Raw genomic sequence first — 21,292 nt, 5'->3', positions numbered from 1 at the left:
GTAGGTGTTGATGTACATTCGCTAACTCAGACTTAGTATAATCACAATGTTAGTGTCATTGTAGCGAAATAACTAGCAGTTCGGTCAGGCTGCAAAAGACGACATTTCAACATACGTCACACACTCCGTTGCTCTGATTGGGCGTAGGTCTATCCAATTGAGTGCAGAGGCATTTTTCGGTTGAGACACGCCTCATAATTATAGCTCAATGGAGCGGTATCAGACTCAAATTCTGACTAGAATTGAGTATGACAACGTCAGGCTAGCTTGTTTATGTTGTTACTGCTGAAACCGTCTTTATTATATTGCATTTCTATCAAGAGATCCTTTTAAAAGTTACACAATGCACCTTTAACTCTAAAAAACCTTGACATATACAGTTAAAAACTGCAATATATTTACCTGCATTTACCAATAAAAGTTTATTTTATGATGAAATCTTTATAATATTCAATGGGGTTATACGTGTACTTTTATGGTAAATTATTGTAAAAACAATGGTTTCTGTAGGTTAAAAATAAAATACAAAGTCATGGTAAAATTTACAGTGCGCCATCTCTACACGTATTAGCCACAATCTAAAATGGGATTCAATATGTGGACGTCCATTTTACCACCTGTGTTATGGTGATAAGCAAGTGAAATATAAAAAACAGTTTTTATCTCCAAAGTGGTTTATATGCTTCCTGTATTTTTAAAGAGGTTTTCCAACTAGTACAGCTGCCAGTTTTTTTTACCATAAAAAGTTTTATAGTGCAGTAAGGTTCAAATGTCTGATACCACTGCCTGATCTCACGAGAATTCGTACAGATTTTACGAGTTGGCTAATTCATATCAACTCATACGAAGTTAATTGTACAATTCTCATGAAAAAAAACCTAAACCGAACCCCTAACTCCAACGTCACAGAGGTCAAGGCGAATCGTACCAAAACGTACAAATGTGGTCGTAATTGATACGAATTAGCCAACTCGTAAAATATGTATGAATTCCCATGAAATAACGTTGGATACCACTCTGAAAATCTGAGTTTCATAATCTTGTTTCAACTTGGAAATACAAGGAAAGTTTTAGTTTTAAAAAGTCTAACCAAAAAGGATTCTTCATTGTAAATCAAATGAGCAAATTTGTGTCATATGTGACAGACAATTTACACGTTTAAAAGTTAAGACGTTCATTTTCCATTGCTCTTTCCCAACATTCCCATGCTGAGATAACACAGATTAAGTTTTGCATGCCAGATCAAGAGCCTGCTGTTAATACAGCAAGGTTATGTGTCAGTTTCTACCAATATACCTTTCAGTACAAATATGCACTCTTTAGGTACAAAGTAGTACTTTATACCATTTTTTAGGGTTCCATAGGTTTAATTTCTGAAAGTGTAGGAAATGAAATTCTAAAACATACTGTACGTTGACTATTTCATGACAACTTTTCCATTAAATATTTGGAAATTAAAAAAGAATTCCCAGTGGTCTCAGATGTCTGGACTACACTGTATTAACATCACAGAAACAAATATGCACTCTTGTAAATATTGAGATATACGAGCTGTGCAATACAGAAACCTGAACCAAAAGATGGGAAATGACACAATACTCTGTCTGTCTACTACACCGTGGGTGTGAAATATGATCGAAAACAAGACCTTTCAATGGCTGGGATTGACCGTCTCTCCAGTTATCAGTTTTCACTCTTGAGAATTTCTCTTTTGTCATCTAATTGCTCTTTTTTCACTCGTCAGAGCATAAAAGGACTCTTTAGTGAAATATTGCCACCCTGTGAACACTTTGCGGAACAGAGTTCACAACAAACATAAAGGTGTTGACAGACACCAATCACTTTTTTAATGGCTCATCTTGGGCTTTACAACTACTAAAAAAAGGTGAAAACAAAAGGTTGGGACACTTCATCTTGGAACACGTCTAAGTTGGATGCCTTACAAAAGCCCCAAAGGCAATTTTAGTGCAACAAGTGCACAGCTAAAATCAAGGGCAGGGCTAAATTTACTGGAATGAGAGCAATGGACTCAATATAAGTTTCTGAAGTGGGTGATGAAAAGGGATTAATAATATGTGAACTCATACTATCACAGTCAGTGGAGACAAAGCAAAACATGCCAATGGATGAATCATTTAAAATCTAAATTAAAGCTAAGATGAATAGTGACAACCTCATGAGGAAATTCACATAAAACCCCACATTGCATCAGGAAAAAAACATTTATACAAGCCAAAGGCATATAGTCATCTGCTCTACAGGAAGGAAGAAGCATGACTATATAGGTTCGGGTCTTAAACTGCGCACATAAACTGCGTACATAAACTGTGTATTTGGGCTTGTGGCTATAACTATTAAATAACTTGTTATGAATCACAAAAAAAAAAAACTCAAACATCGCACACTGGTCCTGTCTAAACAAGTCGCTTGTGCAGCCCTCAACAAAAGAAATATGTTTCGTAATCTCCATCCATCAAAATGCGCTTATCTACAGATAAATGGCATGACAGAGAAACATATGGGTGAAATGATGCATACAGGCCTAACCTTGTTATAACAGTTAACACATGTGACCTCCCGCCGCGAGAGCTTTTATTGCAGAGTTGATTAAAAGAGGAAAGAATGGTGTTGCTCAAGAATAGCCAGGAGGCAGAACTCCCACAGATTTTTATTGGCCTTTATTCAGGAAGTTTTAGAAAGAAACCGGAGCAAATAGGGTACGGAGTACTCAACTGAAAATTATTGAGAATATGGAGCCACAGGGAAAATATAATTGAATGTGGTTAGCAGGTACGACACAGTAAAAAATCTGATGTTGTATCACTTTCCCACCCAAAGAAATGAATTAAAGGAACAATTCAAATACACATAAAATGAGTCTTTTTCACTCTTAAAAATAAAGGTAAATAAATAAAATAGAAAAAACATTTTTGGTTATTCGAAGAACCATTCAGGTATTCTGAAACACCTGTATAAGTATATTCCCTGACATGTTGTTCCGATGGATTTTGTTTGAATAATTTTCTCAAGCTCTAAAAAAAAACCTTTTTGAGCAAACTATTCCTTAAATATCTTATCCGTATATGATTCTTCCGAAACATTTCTTTTCACAGTTAACATGAGATAAACCTGTAATGATAAAATCATTTAGTTTGTAAATTCTGGGAATAAAAACACTGCTTAGGGAGTTCTTATGTATCCATTAATGATATTGGGGAAGTTTCCCAGACAGGGCTTATCCTACACTGTAAACAATTTCTGTAGAAATTACAGTATTACTGGCAACTAAATGCCAGTAACTTACTATAGATTTTACATTTATGTTATTTACTGGCAACAGTTTGTTCAAAGTTAAATGAACATGAAACATTTTCAGTCGTTATCTTCTACAGTAAGTTACTGGCAACCAGCTGCATAATTACAGCAAATTTTTTACAGTGTAGTCCCAGAGAAAAATGCATGTTTGAGCTGCCTTAATTTAAAAACATCTTGCACTAACATTTCTTAACATATATCAGTGCTATTGTTTTGCTTCAAGTAAGATTTGTTTGTAAAAACTACTTTAATAGTTTTTCTGGGAAACCGCCCCATTTTTATAGTGGTATTGTGCTCATCACAAAAACATCTTCAAATGAGGTTTTAAAATATCAGAGCTGACAAAGAAACAGTATCATATTGTCTTGACCGCTGATTATTCTCAAGACACATTTTAAAGGCACTCGGTAATTCTCGTATCGTAATTGCTTTGGGACCACAAACCTTTCAGATGACTACATGCACCAAAAATGTAGATGTTCTCATTCATCGGTGCAAAACCAAAAATCAAACAACAAACACACTCGAAACTTCTGTGATAAATATACCCATGCCCATATCAGCAGAAAAATGGCTTAATAATGGTTTGATAAGAAGTAATCTGACCAGGAATGTATGCTGTTAAATGTAACATCAGAAAACAACCCCTGAGTTGATGGGGTGACTCTTTGGGTTCAGTAAACAAACCAGTTATCTTCATCACCTGAGCTCTTATACTTTCTTCTGCTGGAACTGCTGCTCACCCAGTGCAGACGTGTCCAAAAAGTGAGACCCCTAAGATTACACATAAAAAACAACAATATGATATTTTCCCTCATAAATCCCCTCATACTGATTAAAACAAAATGTATAGAACAGTGGTTCTCAAACTTTTTCTGCGTGCGGCCCCCCTTGTGTACGGTGCATTCCTTCGCGCCCCCCCCCCCCAAAGAAAATTTATGACAAAAACTGTTCCAAAATTTTACATTTTAATTAAACAAAACATAAAGTAGTGCTGTTGGTTAGTAGCCTCATTTTTTTAGGTTTAATTACACAGAATTCATGATAAATGAATGTATTTTATAAAATGTCATAAAACTGGGGCCCTCCTGGCACCATCTCGCGGCCCCCCTGGGGGCCCGGGGCCCCAGTTTGAGAACCACTAGTATAGAATATATAGTGTACATACACAGTAGCATTCGGCTACTGCCTGTGCTTATTTCTTCTTCCCTCCTAATGACATATTTTCAGTTTTTTCTTCAGCGCCTTATTGAACAAAAGACACATCTTTATGTTAACCAATGTCACAATCCCACACTTCCATACTAGATCAGAGGTCTTCAACCTTTTTAGGCCCTTGATAGAGATTATAGGAGCAGGAATCCCCAGTATATGTCAAATTTAGGCTGGATTTAGATATTATAATTAGATAACAATGATATTAAAATAAACATTTTTGGTAAAAAAAAATAGTTGAAGAGTCGGTTTCAAATGCAATAAATACATTTAGGGCCCTATCTTGCACCCAGCGCAATTGACTTTGTCAGTGACGCATATATCATTCGTATTTTGCACCGGCGCACAGGTGATTTTTCCCTCCACAGACGCATGTCGGCAAACTAGGGAATAAACTTGTGCTCCCTGGGCGGTTCAGCGCAAAAAGGAGGCGTGTTCCGGTGCAAACCATCCCTGAAGCTTTGCAGTTTCAAAAAACAATTGCGCCACTGACCAAAAAAAAACTAGTCTAAAGTCAGTGGCAATTATGCTATTTTAAGGGCACATGCTTGACCATAATAGCGTGCACAACGCGCACACACTTTGCTTATCTAATCTACACAGATGCAACAGTTATTTTTGCAAATCATAAATTGTTACAATAAAAAATATTAACACATGACATAAGGGAAATCATTGTGGTGAGCATTGTGGTGACAGTTTTTATTAATTGTGTGGCTGCGTTAAAAAATTATCATACAAATAACGATTAAAAAGGTTTTCATAAGAAACCTTAATGTATGTGAACTTGATTTGTACTTTGGGGTTGGACTGCTTGCATTTCTTGGCTTTCAGCTGTGAGGGTGGACGCAGCAATGTCCTGCTGGCGTCAGGTCCTGTGTAGAGGCAGATCCACCCCCGTTACACGGCGTGCTCGATTTATGCTGGCAAACTTGGTATTCCCCGTCTGCTGACATTATTGTAGCGCTTGTGGCGCAACGTCCTGGGGATGCCAGCTGATGAGACAATTGTGGCTATTTCCTCTCACACCTGTTTAACCGACGCTGATTTGGGCAGGTTTCTCCCATCCCCATACAAAACAACTTCTCTGTCTTTGACTGCTCTTACAAAAACGTGGGTCTCCTCGGCTGTGAACCGCTCCTGGCGTGCGCCTGGTTAATCCATCATAACAATAGCAACCCGCCATGGAACTTGCGCACTTGTGTTTAAAGGGAATGTTGGATAGCGTTCTGATTGGTTTATTTGACGTTACGCCCAAACCACACCTATGAATAATGAACCTACTTCTCTGACCAACCCCTTATTGATTTGCGCCTGGCGCAAGAGTTATTTCTCCCGCCAGGAAAATAGCAACAGCGCCCAAGATCCGCCAACAAAGTCACTTGCGCTTTGCGCTTCGCACTTGCATTTCAGATCGTTTAAATAGTGCCCTTAGACTAATTTGGGTAAAAATGTGTTTAGAAAGTGAGAAGATAAAAACCACTATTTTCTGGTACAAACTTTCACATAGCATCTTTAGGTTATAACATTAAAAATTTGAATCCATCATTTGATTTTCAAAGATTTATTATAAAAACGTTTTTTTTTTCCAAAATCCTATATATCTATTGAATCAATATAAAAATGTGCATTCATCTTTGCCATGTTATATTCATTTAGTTGACTAGTGGTATACACTGATTAAAAAAATAAACATTAATGGCATTAATCAAAACACTTACTTTGTCATATTAAGAACACTGTCATTCTTATGACGTTGTCGCTAAACTTTTTCAAAACAGCGATCAGCTGTAAAATGTTTTGGTCCTGCTTGATTTTCGTTGACTTTGAGTAAAATAATGGAAATTTTTTATAAGATCCCCTGGGGTCAATGTGTTAGCATGAGAGAAGCTTCATGCTGTCTTGTGAGAACAAGCAAAAGCCGGCATTTTTCCTTTGCCCGAGTGCCTCTCACGTAAATTATTTGAATGGCTTACGTTTCTTCCCTGCCACAGAAAACCTCCACGGGTATATCAATGGTATCAAAATTATAATTTTGTTATTGTTTGTTTGTTGATCACGAAGTAAAAAGTAGATGAGGAAAACTAGGATTCTGTGTGTATTCAACGTGCCGCCATTATTGTTTAACATTCGTGGAATGATGCGCTGTGATTTGTTGAGCGGATTTATTGCATTCTGCAGAGGAGGAGTGGTGTTTATCACGTTTTGGAAAAAAAGGGAACAAATATGGCGGATATCGAATTTTGCTTAATGAACAATTGACTTTTTAATATTGACCTGATGCAATACTAATTTTGGCGGTAACTTTTTTTTTAATGGCGTTTATCGCGTTTTGAAACCAAACTCTTCAGTTGGTTAAAAACTTACTGAATTAACTCAAAATGTTAAGGCAACCAGGTAACTTACTTTTTAAGTTGAACCAACACATTTTTTGTACAGTGCAGCTACATAGTGTAAACATACTACATTTTATTTTAATCAAGTTTTAGGGCCCTATTTTAACGATCTAAGCACATTTTCTAAAGCGCACAGCGCAACGTTTAAATGGGCGTGTCCGAATCCACTTTTGCTAATTTAATGACGGGAAAAATGGTTTGTTTGCCGAGCGCATGGTCGAAAAGGGTTGGTCCTATTTTTTTAATGATTAATGGGAGTATTTTGGGCATAACGTGCAATAAACCAATGAGAGTCTCAGCTCTCATCCCCTTTAAAAGCCTGTTGCGCTGGCGGTATGTTTAATCCCTATTTAGATGACGGACTTTGTAAACTGAAAAACTAAGCGGAGGTAGATGACAACCAGTTTAAGAATAATGTTAAATAATTGTGTTGTTTTTCACTTGTATTGAAATTGTTATTTTTTCATTAAAACCTTTAAAACCCGTTTTCATTTAGTCATGGAAGTAAAAAAGCAGGTTTTTAATTGCTTTAAATGTATAGCTATCCAATATCATCAAAAAAAAAAAAAATTTTCTTACAAGTATGTAAGAAAAGGTTTGTACTCTAAAAATACTTTCTTTGTAACAAACAGGAGATAAAGAATTTACAAACGACTCTCCCCACGTTTCAGCACTTGGACAGCGTCACAAGTTTTTTTTTAAACATTACTTAAAAATGTTTCTCATCTCACCATATCCACAGGTACAGAGTCATATACAATAAATCTGTGTGGTAGCATTTAAAAACATTTAAAAATAGATGCATTTGTTTAAAGCAAAGCACTTATTTACTTACCAGACTACAGGTGAAGCAGCTCTTTATGCCTTCTAACGTCTCATAATCGGTCCTCATTTATGTCCATTTACTTTAGACTTTAGACCAGGTTTTAGTTGGTCAATGACGTAGTCTATTTTAGTTGCCTCAAAATAGCAACGCGCCAACAATGCGCCTGAACACACCTCATTTTCAGACCAGAACACCCATGGGTGCAAAAGGGGGCGCAAATGCATTTGCTATAAAACAACGCAGCACTAAACGTGAAAAAGACACTTGCGTCGCGCATTGCGCTGCATTGCGCTGGGTGTAAGATAGAGCCCTTAAAGTTTATCATAAGCCTATTAGTGCATTTTGATGCCTAATTTCCTTTAACCAAAAAATATTTAAAATTTAAAGAATAGTTGATCCCCTGTTTAAGATTTACTGTATGCTAGATGACAGTTTATAGTGTATACATGTATGTGACCAAAACTTAAACTTTTCATGCTACGACTATGAATAATGTCATGAGAAGCTGAGGGGCGTTTACCTCTGTCATGGCATCATCAATTTGCTTCAGCTCCTCGTAATGGTCGCGTGAGTCTCTGAGTGGCTGTACCATAATCTCTTCAATCTGAGGGAAGAGCTGAAGGAAAAGCATAAACAAACATTCACACCTACCGTACTTGACACGCTTCAAGCATGGCATCATCTAAAGAGATAATTCAACAAAAGTCAATCATAATGTCTGTTACGACTTATCTTAGGTACCTTCATGACAGTTTCAAACATGGGGATAAGGACAAACTTAATGAAGCCGATCTGAGCCGTGGGTTTGGTTACTTTGTCTCTGTCCATAAAGGGGGCCACAGGAAGCCCCTCAGATTTTTCTCTATCACTCTAAACAAACAAAAAAAACATCCATCACTTGATCCATTAAATGGCATAACACTGAGGTGAAATCGAGTAAGCAGACCTGTATGAAGTATTCCTCCAGCAGAGAGTCTACCCATGGCTCTGCCACATCTGTAGGCCTGACCTCATTGGAGATGTCACAGCACTTGATAAGGACCATCTTCATCTGAACATTTGATAGGAACACAACAGCGGGTCAAATATCACCTAGTAGACCAAACTGTGTTTGCTGCATTGATGATTCACGGTACATACGCAAGTCACATGCTCCTCATTGGTGAAATCGAAATTGTCCACTTTATGCTTAAAGGAGTCCAATATCTCGCCATGCCTGGCCATGTCCGTGGCCAAAATCAATGTGATAATAGCCTGCCATAATTTGTTATATAAGAAAACAATACAAATAAATTGCATTTAAATGGAAGTTGTCCTGAAGATGAACAAATATACCTGTCGGATCTGTTTAAAGGCTTCTGGTTGTACGTTGGCAAATATGTTACACTCAGGCAATAAGAGTATCTGGAAGGCCACAGCACAGTGATGGTTCTCCAGGGGCGAGATGTCGTTGTAGCGCACGGCCAACTCAGTGCGAGCATTGATTTGGTACCTGTTAATGGACAGCCAATGAACGCCCTGGATTTGCTCATCGTATCAAACGATAAGCGACTAAATGTGAGATCATATAATTATCATGTAGGCAAATACTTGGGTGCACCTGTATGTTATTATGAGAACTGACTTGAAAACCTAAATTACATGGAAGCAAATATCTTACGTATTGTTGTATCCAGGGTGGTCCAAGTCATGACATATGGCGGCAGTCATTAAAATGCACAGATCTGTTAGCGTAAGCATTTCCTGCGAGTCACACACACAAAGAGCGTTTCACTTTTACTGTCCCTGAATAACTGCCATACTAATTGCTACGTACAGTTCTCACCTGGAGGTTGCAGAGGTGGATCATGCCATACATCATCTGACTCACGCAGAAACAATGACGGAAATTATGAAAGGGGTTACTGCGATAATTTTCTTGAATGCCCAGCTGAAAAGAATCAGCAGTTAATAAGTGTTAATCTAATCTGTCTCTTAGCTCAACTGGTAAAGCATGCTAGCAAAGTCGTGGTCATGTTTGATTCCTTGGGAATGCACTATGTTTATTGAACTGTAAAATAACTGGTAACCAGTGGCGGCCGGTGACTTCTCTTCCGAGCGGCACAAATTCAAAATGTTAATCTATGTGTGTCATGTCAAAATACGTGCCTGCTGCATACACATCTAAAGGGTTTATGATAAAAAAACACTCATGTTTAAAAATACTCGCAAGACACTCACTTAACACTAAACTCTGTTTAGTGTATCTGGCAAACGCGAGCGTCTCTTTTATCATAAGCCGCTTTGAAGCATCTGCAGCAGACACTTAGACTACGTTCACGCTGTCATGAAATCCGATTTTCTGCTCACACCGCGTGAACAGCACAAACTACATGGAATCTGATCTTTTCGATTCTGATTTGAGCCACTTCCATATGTGGCAAAAGCACTTAAAAACATTCAAGAAATTAAATATTAAGCTTCTGTTGCACATCACCTTATACATGTAACACGCAAATAAGTGTGTTTGACTTTCCTGAAGCATTGTCCAGATGACAGACCTGCACGTGACCTGGGAGCTGCATCGGCTCGTATCGTTCGCTCACACGGAACTGAGATATAAAACACGTCAACTGGCCAGTCTGCGCAGCTCCGTATGATGTCCACAACACCCGCTCGGTAGTCTGCACGTTAATTTCAGCATTACCGCGTGCTGCGCATAACGTAGTATTGCTCTTTTGCGCATGCGATGCAGTTTAGGACCACGAACAGTTCACACAGCTGTCTGATTTTAGCCACATAGTGTGAACAGTCAAAGAAAAAATCAGATCTGAGCAAAAAATCAGAATTGAGCATTTGCAGTGTGAACAAAGTCTTATTTTGGCATGACACATGATGCACATAGGTTAACAACATGACACGCTGAACACATATTTTGACATGATGAGCAACACACGATGGGCTAAATACATGTTTGGATGAGCTTAGCATAGTGCACCCTCGAAAAACAAGTCATTGGCCGCCACTGCTGGAAACATTTACTATAAGGTTTGTTTCAAGTATTTGTTGGCATTAGTAGATATATTAGCTAACATAAACTAGAACTATGTTGTTTTTTAGCATTTATTTAAACTTTCTCAATGTTAGGTATAATGCCAATACAATTGCTTATGTTAGTTCAATGTGCATTAAATAATGTTAATAGATTTAACTTTTGATTTAAAAAAATAACATTAGTAAATGATGAAATTAGCATGAACTAAGATAAATACAGTAAAAGTATCGTTCATTGTTAGGTTATGTTGGCTAATGCATTAATGCAACCTTATTGTGTTTTTGCATAAACTGTAAGATAAGCTAAACTCAAAAAAATGTTATTTTAACGCTATCTCACGAGAATTTTTACATATTTTACAAGTTGGCTTATTCATACCACCACATTTGTAAGTTTTTGTACGATTTGCCTTGACCCCTGTGACGTCCCTCTGTCATCTGTGTGCGTGCACGTGGGCGCTGGAGCGCGCTGCGACACTTCGATAGCATTTAGCTTAGCCCCATTCATTCAATAGTATCAAACAGAGATAAAGTTAGAAGTGACCAAACACATCAACGTTTTTCCTATTTAAGACGAGTAGTTATACAAGCAAGTTTGGTGGTACAAAATAAAACATAGCACTTTTCTAAGCGGATTTAAAAGAGGAACAATATGTTATGGCATAATAGCACTTATGGGAGTACTTCGACTCGGCGCAGTAACACCCTCCCTCTCCCATTATGAGAGTGAGAAGGGGAGCGGACTTTTCAGGCGAGTCGAAGTACTCCCAAAAGTGCTATTACGCCATACAATATAGTTCCTCTTTTAAATCCGCTTTTGAACCACCAAACTTGCTCGTATAACTACTCGTCTTAAATAGGAAAAACGTTGATGTGTTTGGTCACTTCTAACTTTATCTCTGTTTGATACCATTGAATGAATGGGGCTAAGCTAAATGCTATCGAAGTGTCGCAGCGCGCTCCAGCACTTACGTGCACGCACACAGATGATAGAGGGATGAATCAACAATTCTTAGTTAAGGTAATAACATAGTTTAATATTGAAAATGAGTAGACTATTCCTTTAATGGTGGGTTGAAAAAACCCAGCATTTTTTTAAGTGTATTTGCATACATGTAAATGTATTTTTCACAAATTGTTAAGCTCATACTCATACTCTCACCAGCCAGCGTTTCAAAGTGATTGGGTTCATGTTCAACTCCTTCACAAGGCCTAAGTCGTGGTACATGTACTCCAGGCAGCTCAGCATCTGACAAACATACAAGTCACTGTCAAATCAATATTCAAAGCACGTGGCACAAAAATGATTTAATATCTAAACCGAAAGGGGTACAAAGTCTTATACCACATTGAAAACCAGGGGTTAATAATCACATTCTATGGTAGTTCAAAAATAACAAATTACATTGGAAAAATGACTTATACAACTACTATACATCAGTCAAACTCACTTCATTGTGCTCCCAGTGCCAAACATCAAAGGTTGGTTGCTTCAGTGCTTCAATGGTCTCCTGAGAAAGCGTGTACTGAAAAATGCATCATGAGATTGATATGAGATATGAGTGAGGGCGAGAAACAGAGACAAAAATTACCCAGAGCCGCCCATAACTCAATCAAAACGCATTGTGAAAATGTCAAGCACCTTTGGGTAGCTCGGGACATCACGTCTGGGAGTTAACTTCTTTCCATCATCTGAAAAATTGTACTTGCACGGACAATTCACTCTGAAAAGAAAATGAAGGAGTCATTTAGATACATTTGTGCTGGTTGCAAGCCATGCCTATATGCCGTGATGGCCGCTACAGATGGATAAGCAGATAGATGGTCACAGTTGGGTTGATTTGAAAAGAAAACATTTTCTTTCATTTACCTTCCACCAGCTCTGGATGTCACCTCATCTCTCAACTTCTTCAAGTCGTTTTTGCACTTTTCAATCTCCACAACCTTCAACCCCTCCACTGTGCAAAGAATAACTTGTCAAGACTGGTTGTATAACTAGTACTTTTACATTTCATGATAAATGTTATGGATAGTTGGTGATGGTAAGCAAAGGGAGTTAATAAACCATTAGGTTGACTTTATAAACTGAATTATTGCTTTAAAATGTGATTGGTTCGGTAAAATATAGACCAACTATTGGGTTTTAACAAGACCTACATCTTAAAGGGGACATTTCACAAGACTTTTTTAAGATGTAAAATAAATCTTTGGTGTCCCCAGAGTATACCCATGTGAAGTTTTAGCTCAAAATACCCCACAGATAATATATTTTCAGAATGCATGTTAAAATTGCCACTTATAGGTGTGAGCAAAAAAAGGTGTACGTGTCCTTTAAAATGCAAATGAGTTGATCTCTGCACTAAATGGCAGTGCCGCGGTTGGATAGTGCAGATTAAGGGGCAGTATTATCCCCTTCTGACATCACAAGGGGAGCCAAATTTCAATTAGCTATTTTTCCACATGCTTGCAGAGAATGGTTACCAAAACTTAGTTATCTTTTCACATTTTCTAGTTTGATAGAAGCACTGGGGACCCAATTATAGCACTTAAACATGGAAAAAGTCAAATGTTCATGATATGTCCACTTTAAAGGGATAGTTTACAAAAAAGAAAATTCTGTCATCATTTACTCACCCTCAAGCTGTTAGAAACCTGTATATTAAATGTATTTGCTCTGCTGAGCACAAAGGAAGATATTTTAAGAAATGTTTGTAACCAAACTATTTTTTGAGCACCATTATCTTCCATAGTATTTTTAATTCCTTCTATGGAAGTCTATGGTGCTCCTGTTTCCTGCTTTATTACTGATATCTTTCTTTGTTTCCAACAAAAAAAGAAATGTATGCAGGTTTGATACAACTTAGGGATGGGTAAATGACGAAAGAATTTTGGGTGAACTATCCCTAAGGCTACTGTGTCTTTTATTGTTAAGCACATCATTAAAAACCCAAGATATCAATACATGCATGCCCGAGCCTGTGCGAGAGAAAGCAAGTACTGCCATTACATACATTCAACTCTCTTCTCCAGCATAGCCAGGCGATTGGTCACCTCGGTTTTCAGTTCATTAATCCTGAATGCTCTGCAAAGTGGAGAAAGTGATTTCAGTGCAGATCTCTTACAGTGATAGAGATTTCTAAGTTATCTATGAGAAAACAAAGACGGCTATTACCTGCTGAACTGCTCTGCTACCTGCAAGAGCACATTCTGAAACATGTCCTCCTTTTCTGTGGAGCAAAACACGCAGGCTATAAATCACGCCAAAAACTGTTGACTCTAATTATCTAAAGTTATAAAGATCAAAAGTAAGACTGTGACAAACAGTGAAGGGTGATTTACCTCCCAGTTGGCCGGTGGACAGTGGTATGACTTTGTACAGAGAGCTAAAAGGACAGAATGACATCAATAACATGCCGATCAAAATATTGCTTTTATAAACAATGAGAACAGCGTTGCGTTTTACTTGGGGTTGTTGGGGGGCATCGTGGGATCGATCGACACGAGAGCACCTTCAGGGTCCACCATCATTATAGCTGTATTTCTACAGGAAGAAGAAATACAAACCAAGTAAGAATCACATTCTTTGGATTTATCAAATGTCTGAGAGCTGCTATTTTAAATGCCTTATTTTAAATCGCTGTAGGTTTTTCGAGAGGCACTGAGGTAATGCATGGTGATGTCATCATGATATACAGACCTGGGAATGTTGGAAGAAGAACACAGCAGCTCTTTGATGTCACACGGGCTGCAGTGGCGATTAAAAAGCACCTGTGCACAAATACAAATAAGGGTGCGTCAGTTATATTTTGATGGGGTTTTTGCTTGTGCATTGAACCTGCTAAATGCCATTGAAAATATAAATGTTTTTAAAATATGACAAGCAGTGATAAACTAACACTCTACATTAGACAGTAAAGACATATAACTGATTTTTTTGTATCCCAATGGTTTTTGATACAGAAGTTACATTAAATCAGATATTTTGGTTACTGTACTGTAGGTCACAAACTTAAATATGTCTCTTGAAGATACTTTGGGTAATAAATTTTTCCAAAATATCTGCAAGAATTTTTGTGATCATCTCCTGACATGATGACAACTCATTTTGAGGTTAAATATTAAATTTTTCTAATACAAAATTAGCTTTGAGATATGAGCTTAAACTTTATAAGACTATACTGCTCTTTACTCTAAATTTTAATTTCTAAAAGGTACTTTATGAAAGAAACATCTGAGAAAAAATTGAACAAAATTAAGTCTCCTCAATCCATTAAATCTGTTCATTACATGGCACTCTTAAATGCTTGATTCTGATTGGCCAGTCGCAACATTCAAAAGTATGTTATTCCGAGATATCAACAGCCTGAAACTAATAACACACGGTAACCCGGATGCTGATAATCATTTTGACAGGTAAAGTTTAATATTACATACAAATATGTATTTTAATAACATACAGACATTATATTAACAAATGATTAAAATAGTGTGTTTGTGACATTTGAACATCTTACCTTAACCGAAAGTAATTGTTTTTTCCTTGCAGAAGCTCTGCATTCAGTAATAAAATATTTCAATTTAATATTTAATATTCCTTACCCTACTTATGAGGTAAATAGCCGTACACTCTAAAAAAACAAACGGTGCTATATAGAACCAAAACTGTTGCTTTGGATCGTAATCATAGAAGAACCGTTTTTAGTGCCATATAGCACCGGTGAAGCACCAGTGAAGCACCTGTGTAGAACCATATAGGTGCCATATAGAACCACTATAGCACCAAATATGGTTCTATATGGCACCTATATGGTTCTACACAGGTGCTTCACTGGTGCTTCACCGGTGCTATATGGCACTAAAAACGGTTCTTCTATGATTACGAGCAAAGAACCACTTTTGGTGCTATATAGCACCGTTTGTTTTTAGAGTGTAAAATAAGCAGGATAATGTACAGGCAGCCGGTTGTTATCGCAAAATAAGCATCTTCAGTGCTTCATGTTGGGTCGTGATCACACTGTCGGTGCTTATTTCTGTGATTTCAACCTACATTATCCCTTACTTAAAAGCAACCCCTCTGAACAATAACAATTTCACTCTAGAAGTCTACCAAATATTATTGGTTTAAAATGTAATTTATTAAAACATTGAATGGTGTATGGTTGAGTATTCGTTGAAAGAGTAATATATGGTGGCAGGCGTGGTAGACGAGGTACATCTTGTACTAGTAAACATATGTCACTTTCAATATCCACTTGTCTTCTCTGAATAAGGCAGGTTGTGTGTGCTTTACTGACAAACACGTTCAGCCACGAAAGCCACACCCTACATTATACAGCATGACAAAAATATTTATGACAATGAAAACAAATATAGGCAATTATTATGTTCATAAACACCTAAATGTTGTATAATGTTCTCCTAACGTCCTAAACTCCCAAAAAGATTTTCCATGGATAATGAGTATACTTATAAATCTGATTCTCATATCGATTACATCATTTCATACTGATTACAGTCCTCTGTCCATCTCCTACTACTCTTTTCTATGGGAATCACAACAGTAGAAAACAATGGAGACTCAGAACAAATTTTGTAAGTGGCACAACAGTACGCAATGTCAGTAACAGCTGCCATCTACAGCTTATTTTTAACCCGATCTCTCTTTTAACATTACATTACACATTAACATAACCATTTGCTTAAGTGCACAGAGACTGTTTGGTTACAAAAAGGATTCTGATCAAACTTAAAATGTTTGATTTAAATGGATGACAACTCATGACTGTGATGAAATGTCAACAAAGAAGACATTATTTATTTAACCTCTTAAGACCCGAGCTTGGTTTGGTTTGCATTTTAGATTTCTTCAAGCTATTTGGGGTTGGGTAGAACAAAAAAATATAATAACCGAATATATTTCATTAAACATGAAGCAGTGTAATTGTCCACGTGTGTGTACAACAGGTTCCAGTTACACAGAATTAAGTATTATGATGCAAAAAACAAAAAATGTGATGTCCAAGTATGTGGACACCCGGGTCTTAGGAGGTTAAACAATTTTCAAATGTGTGGCCCAGTCGGTGAAAACCCAGCTAAAGACATTTTTTGTGATTTCACCCACCTAGATGACCACACTGCAGTCATTAATAGCAGCACAGGGCAGAAAATTAGCCATACAGTAAAAAAGAAAAATCACAAATGTGACCCTGCCTGTGAAAACCCACATAAAGAGATTTATAGATTTCATCAAAATCATTCTACATAATGTAAGGCAGTGGTTCTCAAACTTTTTTAGCGTGCCTCCCCCCTTGTGTATAGGGCATTTGTTCGTGCCCCCCCCCCCCCCCCACATAAAAATTGATGACAAATTTGTTCTAAAATGTAACATTTGAATTAAACAAAACAAAACATATAAAATAATTCAAAGTAGTGCTGTTGGTTAGTAGCCTTATATTTTTTTGGTTTAATTACACAGAATTCGTGATAAATTAATGTATTTTATAAAATCTCATAAAACTGGGTCTCCCCTGGCACCATCTTGCAGCCCCCAGTTTGAGAACCACTGATGTAAAGAAATGTGAAATCAATGATTGAAATCAAACTTTGATGCTCCTCAAAACATTTCTTAGTGAAAAATGTCGCAAAACATTTTAAGGCTTTGAAATAACATATAAATGTTATGCAAACATTTGGCACCAAAATCAATTCTGCATTGTTAAATATAAATGTAAACATTTCAACGGCTGTCATTAAATTAAATATTAAATATAAAAAGGTACAATGGTCAACAACCACCCTGCTTTCTAAATTATGGCATTGTTATAAAAAAAAAAAAACATTGTGTTCGATAACCAGCAACTAATTTGTTTTAATAGTTTGAATTAGATAAATTACAGTCCATTTAAAACATGACGCTTACCTTCTGCACTTTACCATCTACATCCAGGTAGATGACTTTGTAGGCGTAAGAAGAAGAGCCGGACCCCATGTTCACAGCACTTTCCTACCACACCAACAAGAAGTGAACCTGTCCCCACCTATCCAGACACCCGTAGCCGGAGCAGGTCCAGTCTATAAGCACAAAAAGTAAACAACCCCTGGACATTAAAATAAATAAAAGAATAACTTTTACAAGTGGCAAGTGGCATTCATTAATCCTTATTTTATATAACCTGATGTCTTATCTTGCTACGTTTCACACCCTTCATACAATGATAAACTTCTTGTGGTGCAGAACTTTAAAGGCAGTGCTCATTCAAAAGTAAATAAAGTTTAAAAGTTTAAAAAAAAAATAAAAGCATGAGATGCTTAAAAGAAGCATTGGTAAAAAAATAAGTTTAAGCATATTTCCTGGTAAATTTACAAACTTTTACTCAAAGTGACGTGCATTTCTTCAGTCTAGAGATCAAACCCAAGACCTTTACGTCGCTAACACAATGCTCTACCAATTAAGCAACCCTATTGGCAAAACACTCAAAAAATATCTTATTATAACAAAGGTAAACATCACAATCTGCAATGAAACAAGTTTGGTAATGCTGCAAATCAATGCATCTTTAAATACACTTGAGTGTTAAAATGAGCCTTCTGTTATCATAACAGACAAACACAGCGTCACCTGAAACTTTCCTGGAGACTTCAGTTAAGTCTTATGTCAGGCCACACTTATTTTTAACCACGAAACTTAATATCTATGTAATTAAGTGTTTCTATTCGTAGCATTGCAGTCTTGCCTGTGCCGTGTCAGCAGTTCCTGGTTCTCTCCGTGATCAGTCACCGCCGGCCCAGGTGCTCTACGGAGCCAAAAAGTGCAAGAGAAACCTGGGGGTATTGAAGGACCCTGAATATAATTGACACTCTCCACAGTTGCCAAGGGGAACAGTTGCTACGGTGAAAAAGGGCCCAGCCCCCTTGATGCCTATTGTTGCTGTTGTAATCATTTCATTTTTAGCAATCATTTCAATGTCCCTCTTTCTTATAAAGGCAACTGTACCCAGTGTTTATATTTACATGTAAAAAAAGAATCATGCTTCAAATGTATATCTGAGATCTAATATCATACATTACCATCAAGATCCATGACATTGGACTACATAAAAAGCGTAAATTTGATGACATTTCGGTCACCGTAATGTGTCCTTCATTCTCTTGTGTCCACTTAGACAGGACAACAGATGTTCTGGTCAGCTGAGGAACAAGAGCTAGCTCGAACATATCCACTATGGTCTTTCTGCACCGTACATGAATTTCAATTTAAACCTGATATAAGTGGAAAACAAACATTTTGTACTTGTGTTAGATCATTAACAACCTCTGAAAACAGGGAACTGGATGTGTGAAATGTAAAGACAAGAGCAAACCTGTTCTCAGTCTCCTTCATCTCTAAATTTGTCCCTCTGAGGCCACAAAAGCTTCCTACATCTTAATTCGCATGTGTTAATGATTTCTCTCATGACAGAAACTGATTAGCAGTCGTTTATAACGCTGACACAACTTTGATAAAAACAGACTGGACTGGGTTAAAGTGCATGATATGAGACCAGAATTTCTTTGTCTAACTTCCAGTGTTACCAGTTGGGGGCTATGGGCTTAACGTGATTCATAAAATCAGGTACAATATGGCATAAATTTGCAGGGATGCTTACAGGAAACTAATTCACACCTCAGGTAATCAGAAACACATATATGCTGGCTGCTAATCTGGGGACAAAGGAGAGGAGTGCAGTCATATTTAAATAATAAAAGATCTAAGGGACAACATTATCCTGATAATAAGGGACGTTATTGGCTGTTCAGTTTATAGATGTTTATCCGTGCCAAATCTGGGCAGGAATATGGAAGACTCCTCTATTAGGGTCCTTTCATCTTCCTGGCAACCTTAATGTTTCATCCTCTCTCATTGTCTTGAACTTGAATGTCTTCTTGAAAGATTCATTTTTCCATCTTATTCTGTGTCTTTGTCTCCGGCATGCTGCATTAAGGAAAACAAACCTCTGGCTTTGTAGCCCCCGACTTCAAAATCTGCACAACATATGTCAAACTCTTGATAAATGAACAAAGTAAAACCCTACAAAGATTTGGGTGCCTGATGTTTCTGAAGCCAGTTCTGGTTATATTCAAAGCAAGCACATGACTTCAGAATAGTATGCTCTCAATATAAAAAATAACACTTGAGGGGTGGACTGGGATTTTACTGGTCTGATTATTAAAGGATCTACTTCACAGTGTTTTAGGAGCCTTGATTGCCACCATTCTGCATAATCGTCAATTACACAAATGCTTTGACCACGGACCAGCTTACAGTGAGTAACGTTGAGTTACTAGTGTTATCAAGTTACTGTAGAAAATAATGGCTAAAGCCTTATTAAAAAATGTGAAAATTCTGTCATAATTTACTTACCCTCGACTTGTTCCAAACCTGTATAAATGTATTCTGGTGAACCCAAGATATTTTGAGCAATGTTTGCAACCAGACAGCTATCGGTTTTAGCAGTTGTTATCGTAGGACAATAGTAGGCCTCAGAATGTCGCGACTGACCAATCAGAATCAAGTATTCAAGAAAGGTCCGCTATCAGCAAAGTTCTCATAGCTGAACAAATCAAATTAAAAGATATATCTAAAATATACATGCTAATGCAGGGCTCCCGCATTCACCTTAAGACACACATTTCAGTCAGTTCTCACTTTCACACGCCACACCTTGTATTTCTGGCGCTGTAAAGAGATAACTTTTCCCACTTACAATAAATGGACGAGGCGTAAGTTCTAATTTTTTTAGGTGTGCTACTCAACTTTACGCAGCGACGCTAGGACCGACATGCAGATGACATCAAAGTACCGCGAGAACAATTCGAGAAATTACACGGAGGAGTCTGGTTTCAAATCGCTCTCGCGCTCCTCTGATGTCATCCACTTGACACGCGCATGCACAGAGTGAAAATTGGAAGAATCCTACGACTGCTGTAAATAATTGATTCAGTCAAAAAATCTCCAACTGCTTTGCAACCAGAAGCTTTAGCTTGCCTAAAACTATGGAAAGTAAACTAAAGGCTAAAATTAATTAAAGGAGATGTATTTCATATTACCAAGTCGTCATGAAAATGTGTAAAAACACGAACACAAAACACCATACGCTGAAATATGTACTCTCTCTCTCACACACACACACATCTTAAAATACACGCTGATGGCACGCAGCGCTGTTCAGTTGGGTCGTTTGTGGCCAGATTTTATTTTAATTTTTAAATCTTTTTATTTAAAAAAAAATAAAAATAAAATTATTTTGATAAATTGTAGTTTTATCAGACTTACAGTTGTTATAATTTCTATTTGTGATGGTCAATTATGAACTTAAAATTGAACAGCTAGCACAAAACTTAAGAGAATTTGGTGTAGCCGAGTGGCCCCTCCCCTAACAGATGTGATCTCACTCCAAACATTTGATAAAACTTGAGAGCCCTGCTTTAAAGTATTCTATGACAGAGATTTACAGTTAAACAAATACTG

The 21,292-nt window shown here is 37.2% G+C and overlaps 1 protein-coding gene across 2 annotated transcripts; it reads right to left on the bottom strand.

The window, feature by feature from the left end:
• Positions 1-1,353: 1,353 nt before the first annotated feature.
• On the bottom strand, positions 1,354-20,824 carry pde9ac (phosphodiesterase 9ac). 2 transcript variants are annotated; one of them, XM_073862485.1, is made up of 22 exons: positions 19,146-20,824; positions 18,913-19,044; positions 18,519-18,578; positions 17,705-17,856; positions 14,483-14,553; positions 14,249-14,326; positions 14,125-14,168; positions 13,958-14,012; positions 13,797-13,867; positions 12,656-12,743; positions 12,428-12,509; positions 12,237-12,311; positions 11,948-12,034; positions 9,578-9,682; positions 9,413-9,495; positions 9,088-9,244; positions 8,893-9,006; positions 8,699-8,803; positions 8,494-8,622; positions 8,273-8,368; positions 4,484-4,560; positions 1,354-4,089 (listed from the first exon to the last, which is right to left on the bottom strand). In XM_073862485.1, exons 4-21 carry the CDS (start codon positions 17,771-17,773, stop codon positions 4,528-4,530), a joined length of 1,542 nt encoding a protein of 513 aa, XP_073718586.1. In that variant the 5' UTR covers positions 17,774-17,856; positions 18,519-18,578; positions 18,913-19,044; positions 19,146-20,824; the 3' UTR covers positions 1,354-4,089; positions 4,484-4,527. The 2 variants fall into 2 exon arrangements, with proteins under 2 accessions (XP_073718586.1, XP_055052423.2); XM_055196448.2 differs by lacking the exon at positions 4,484-4,560.
• Positions 20,825-21,292: the final 468 nt, after the last annotated feature.

This window comes from Misgurnus anguillicaudatus, chromosome 24 (assembly GCF_027580225.2).
Source record: "Misgurnus anguillicaudatus chromosome 24, ASM2758022v2, whole genome shotgun sequence".
NCBI lineage: Eukaryota > Metazoa > Chordata > Actinopteri > Cypriniformes > Cobitidae > Misgurnus > Misgurnus anguillicaudatus.
Note: the sequence above shows the minus strand (reverse complement) of the source record. Positions and strands in the feature narration are given on the sequence as shown.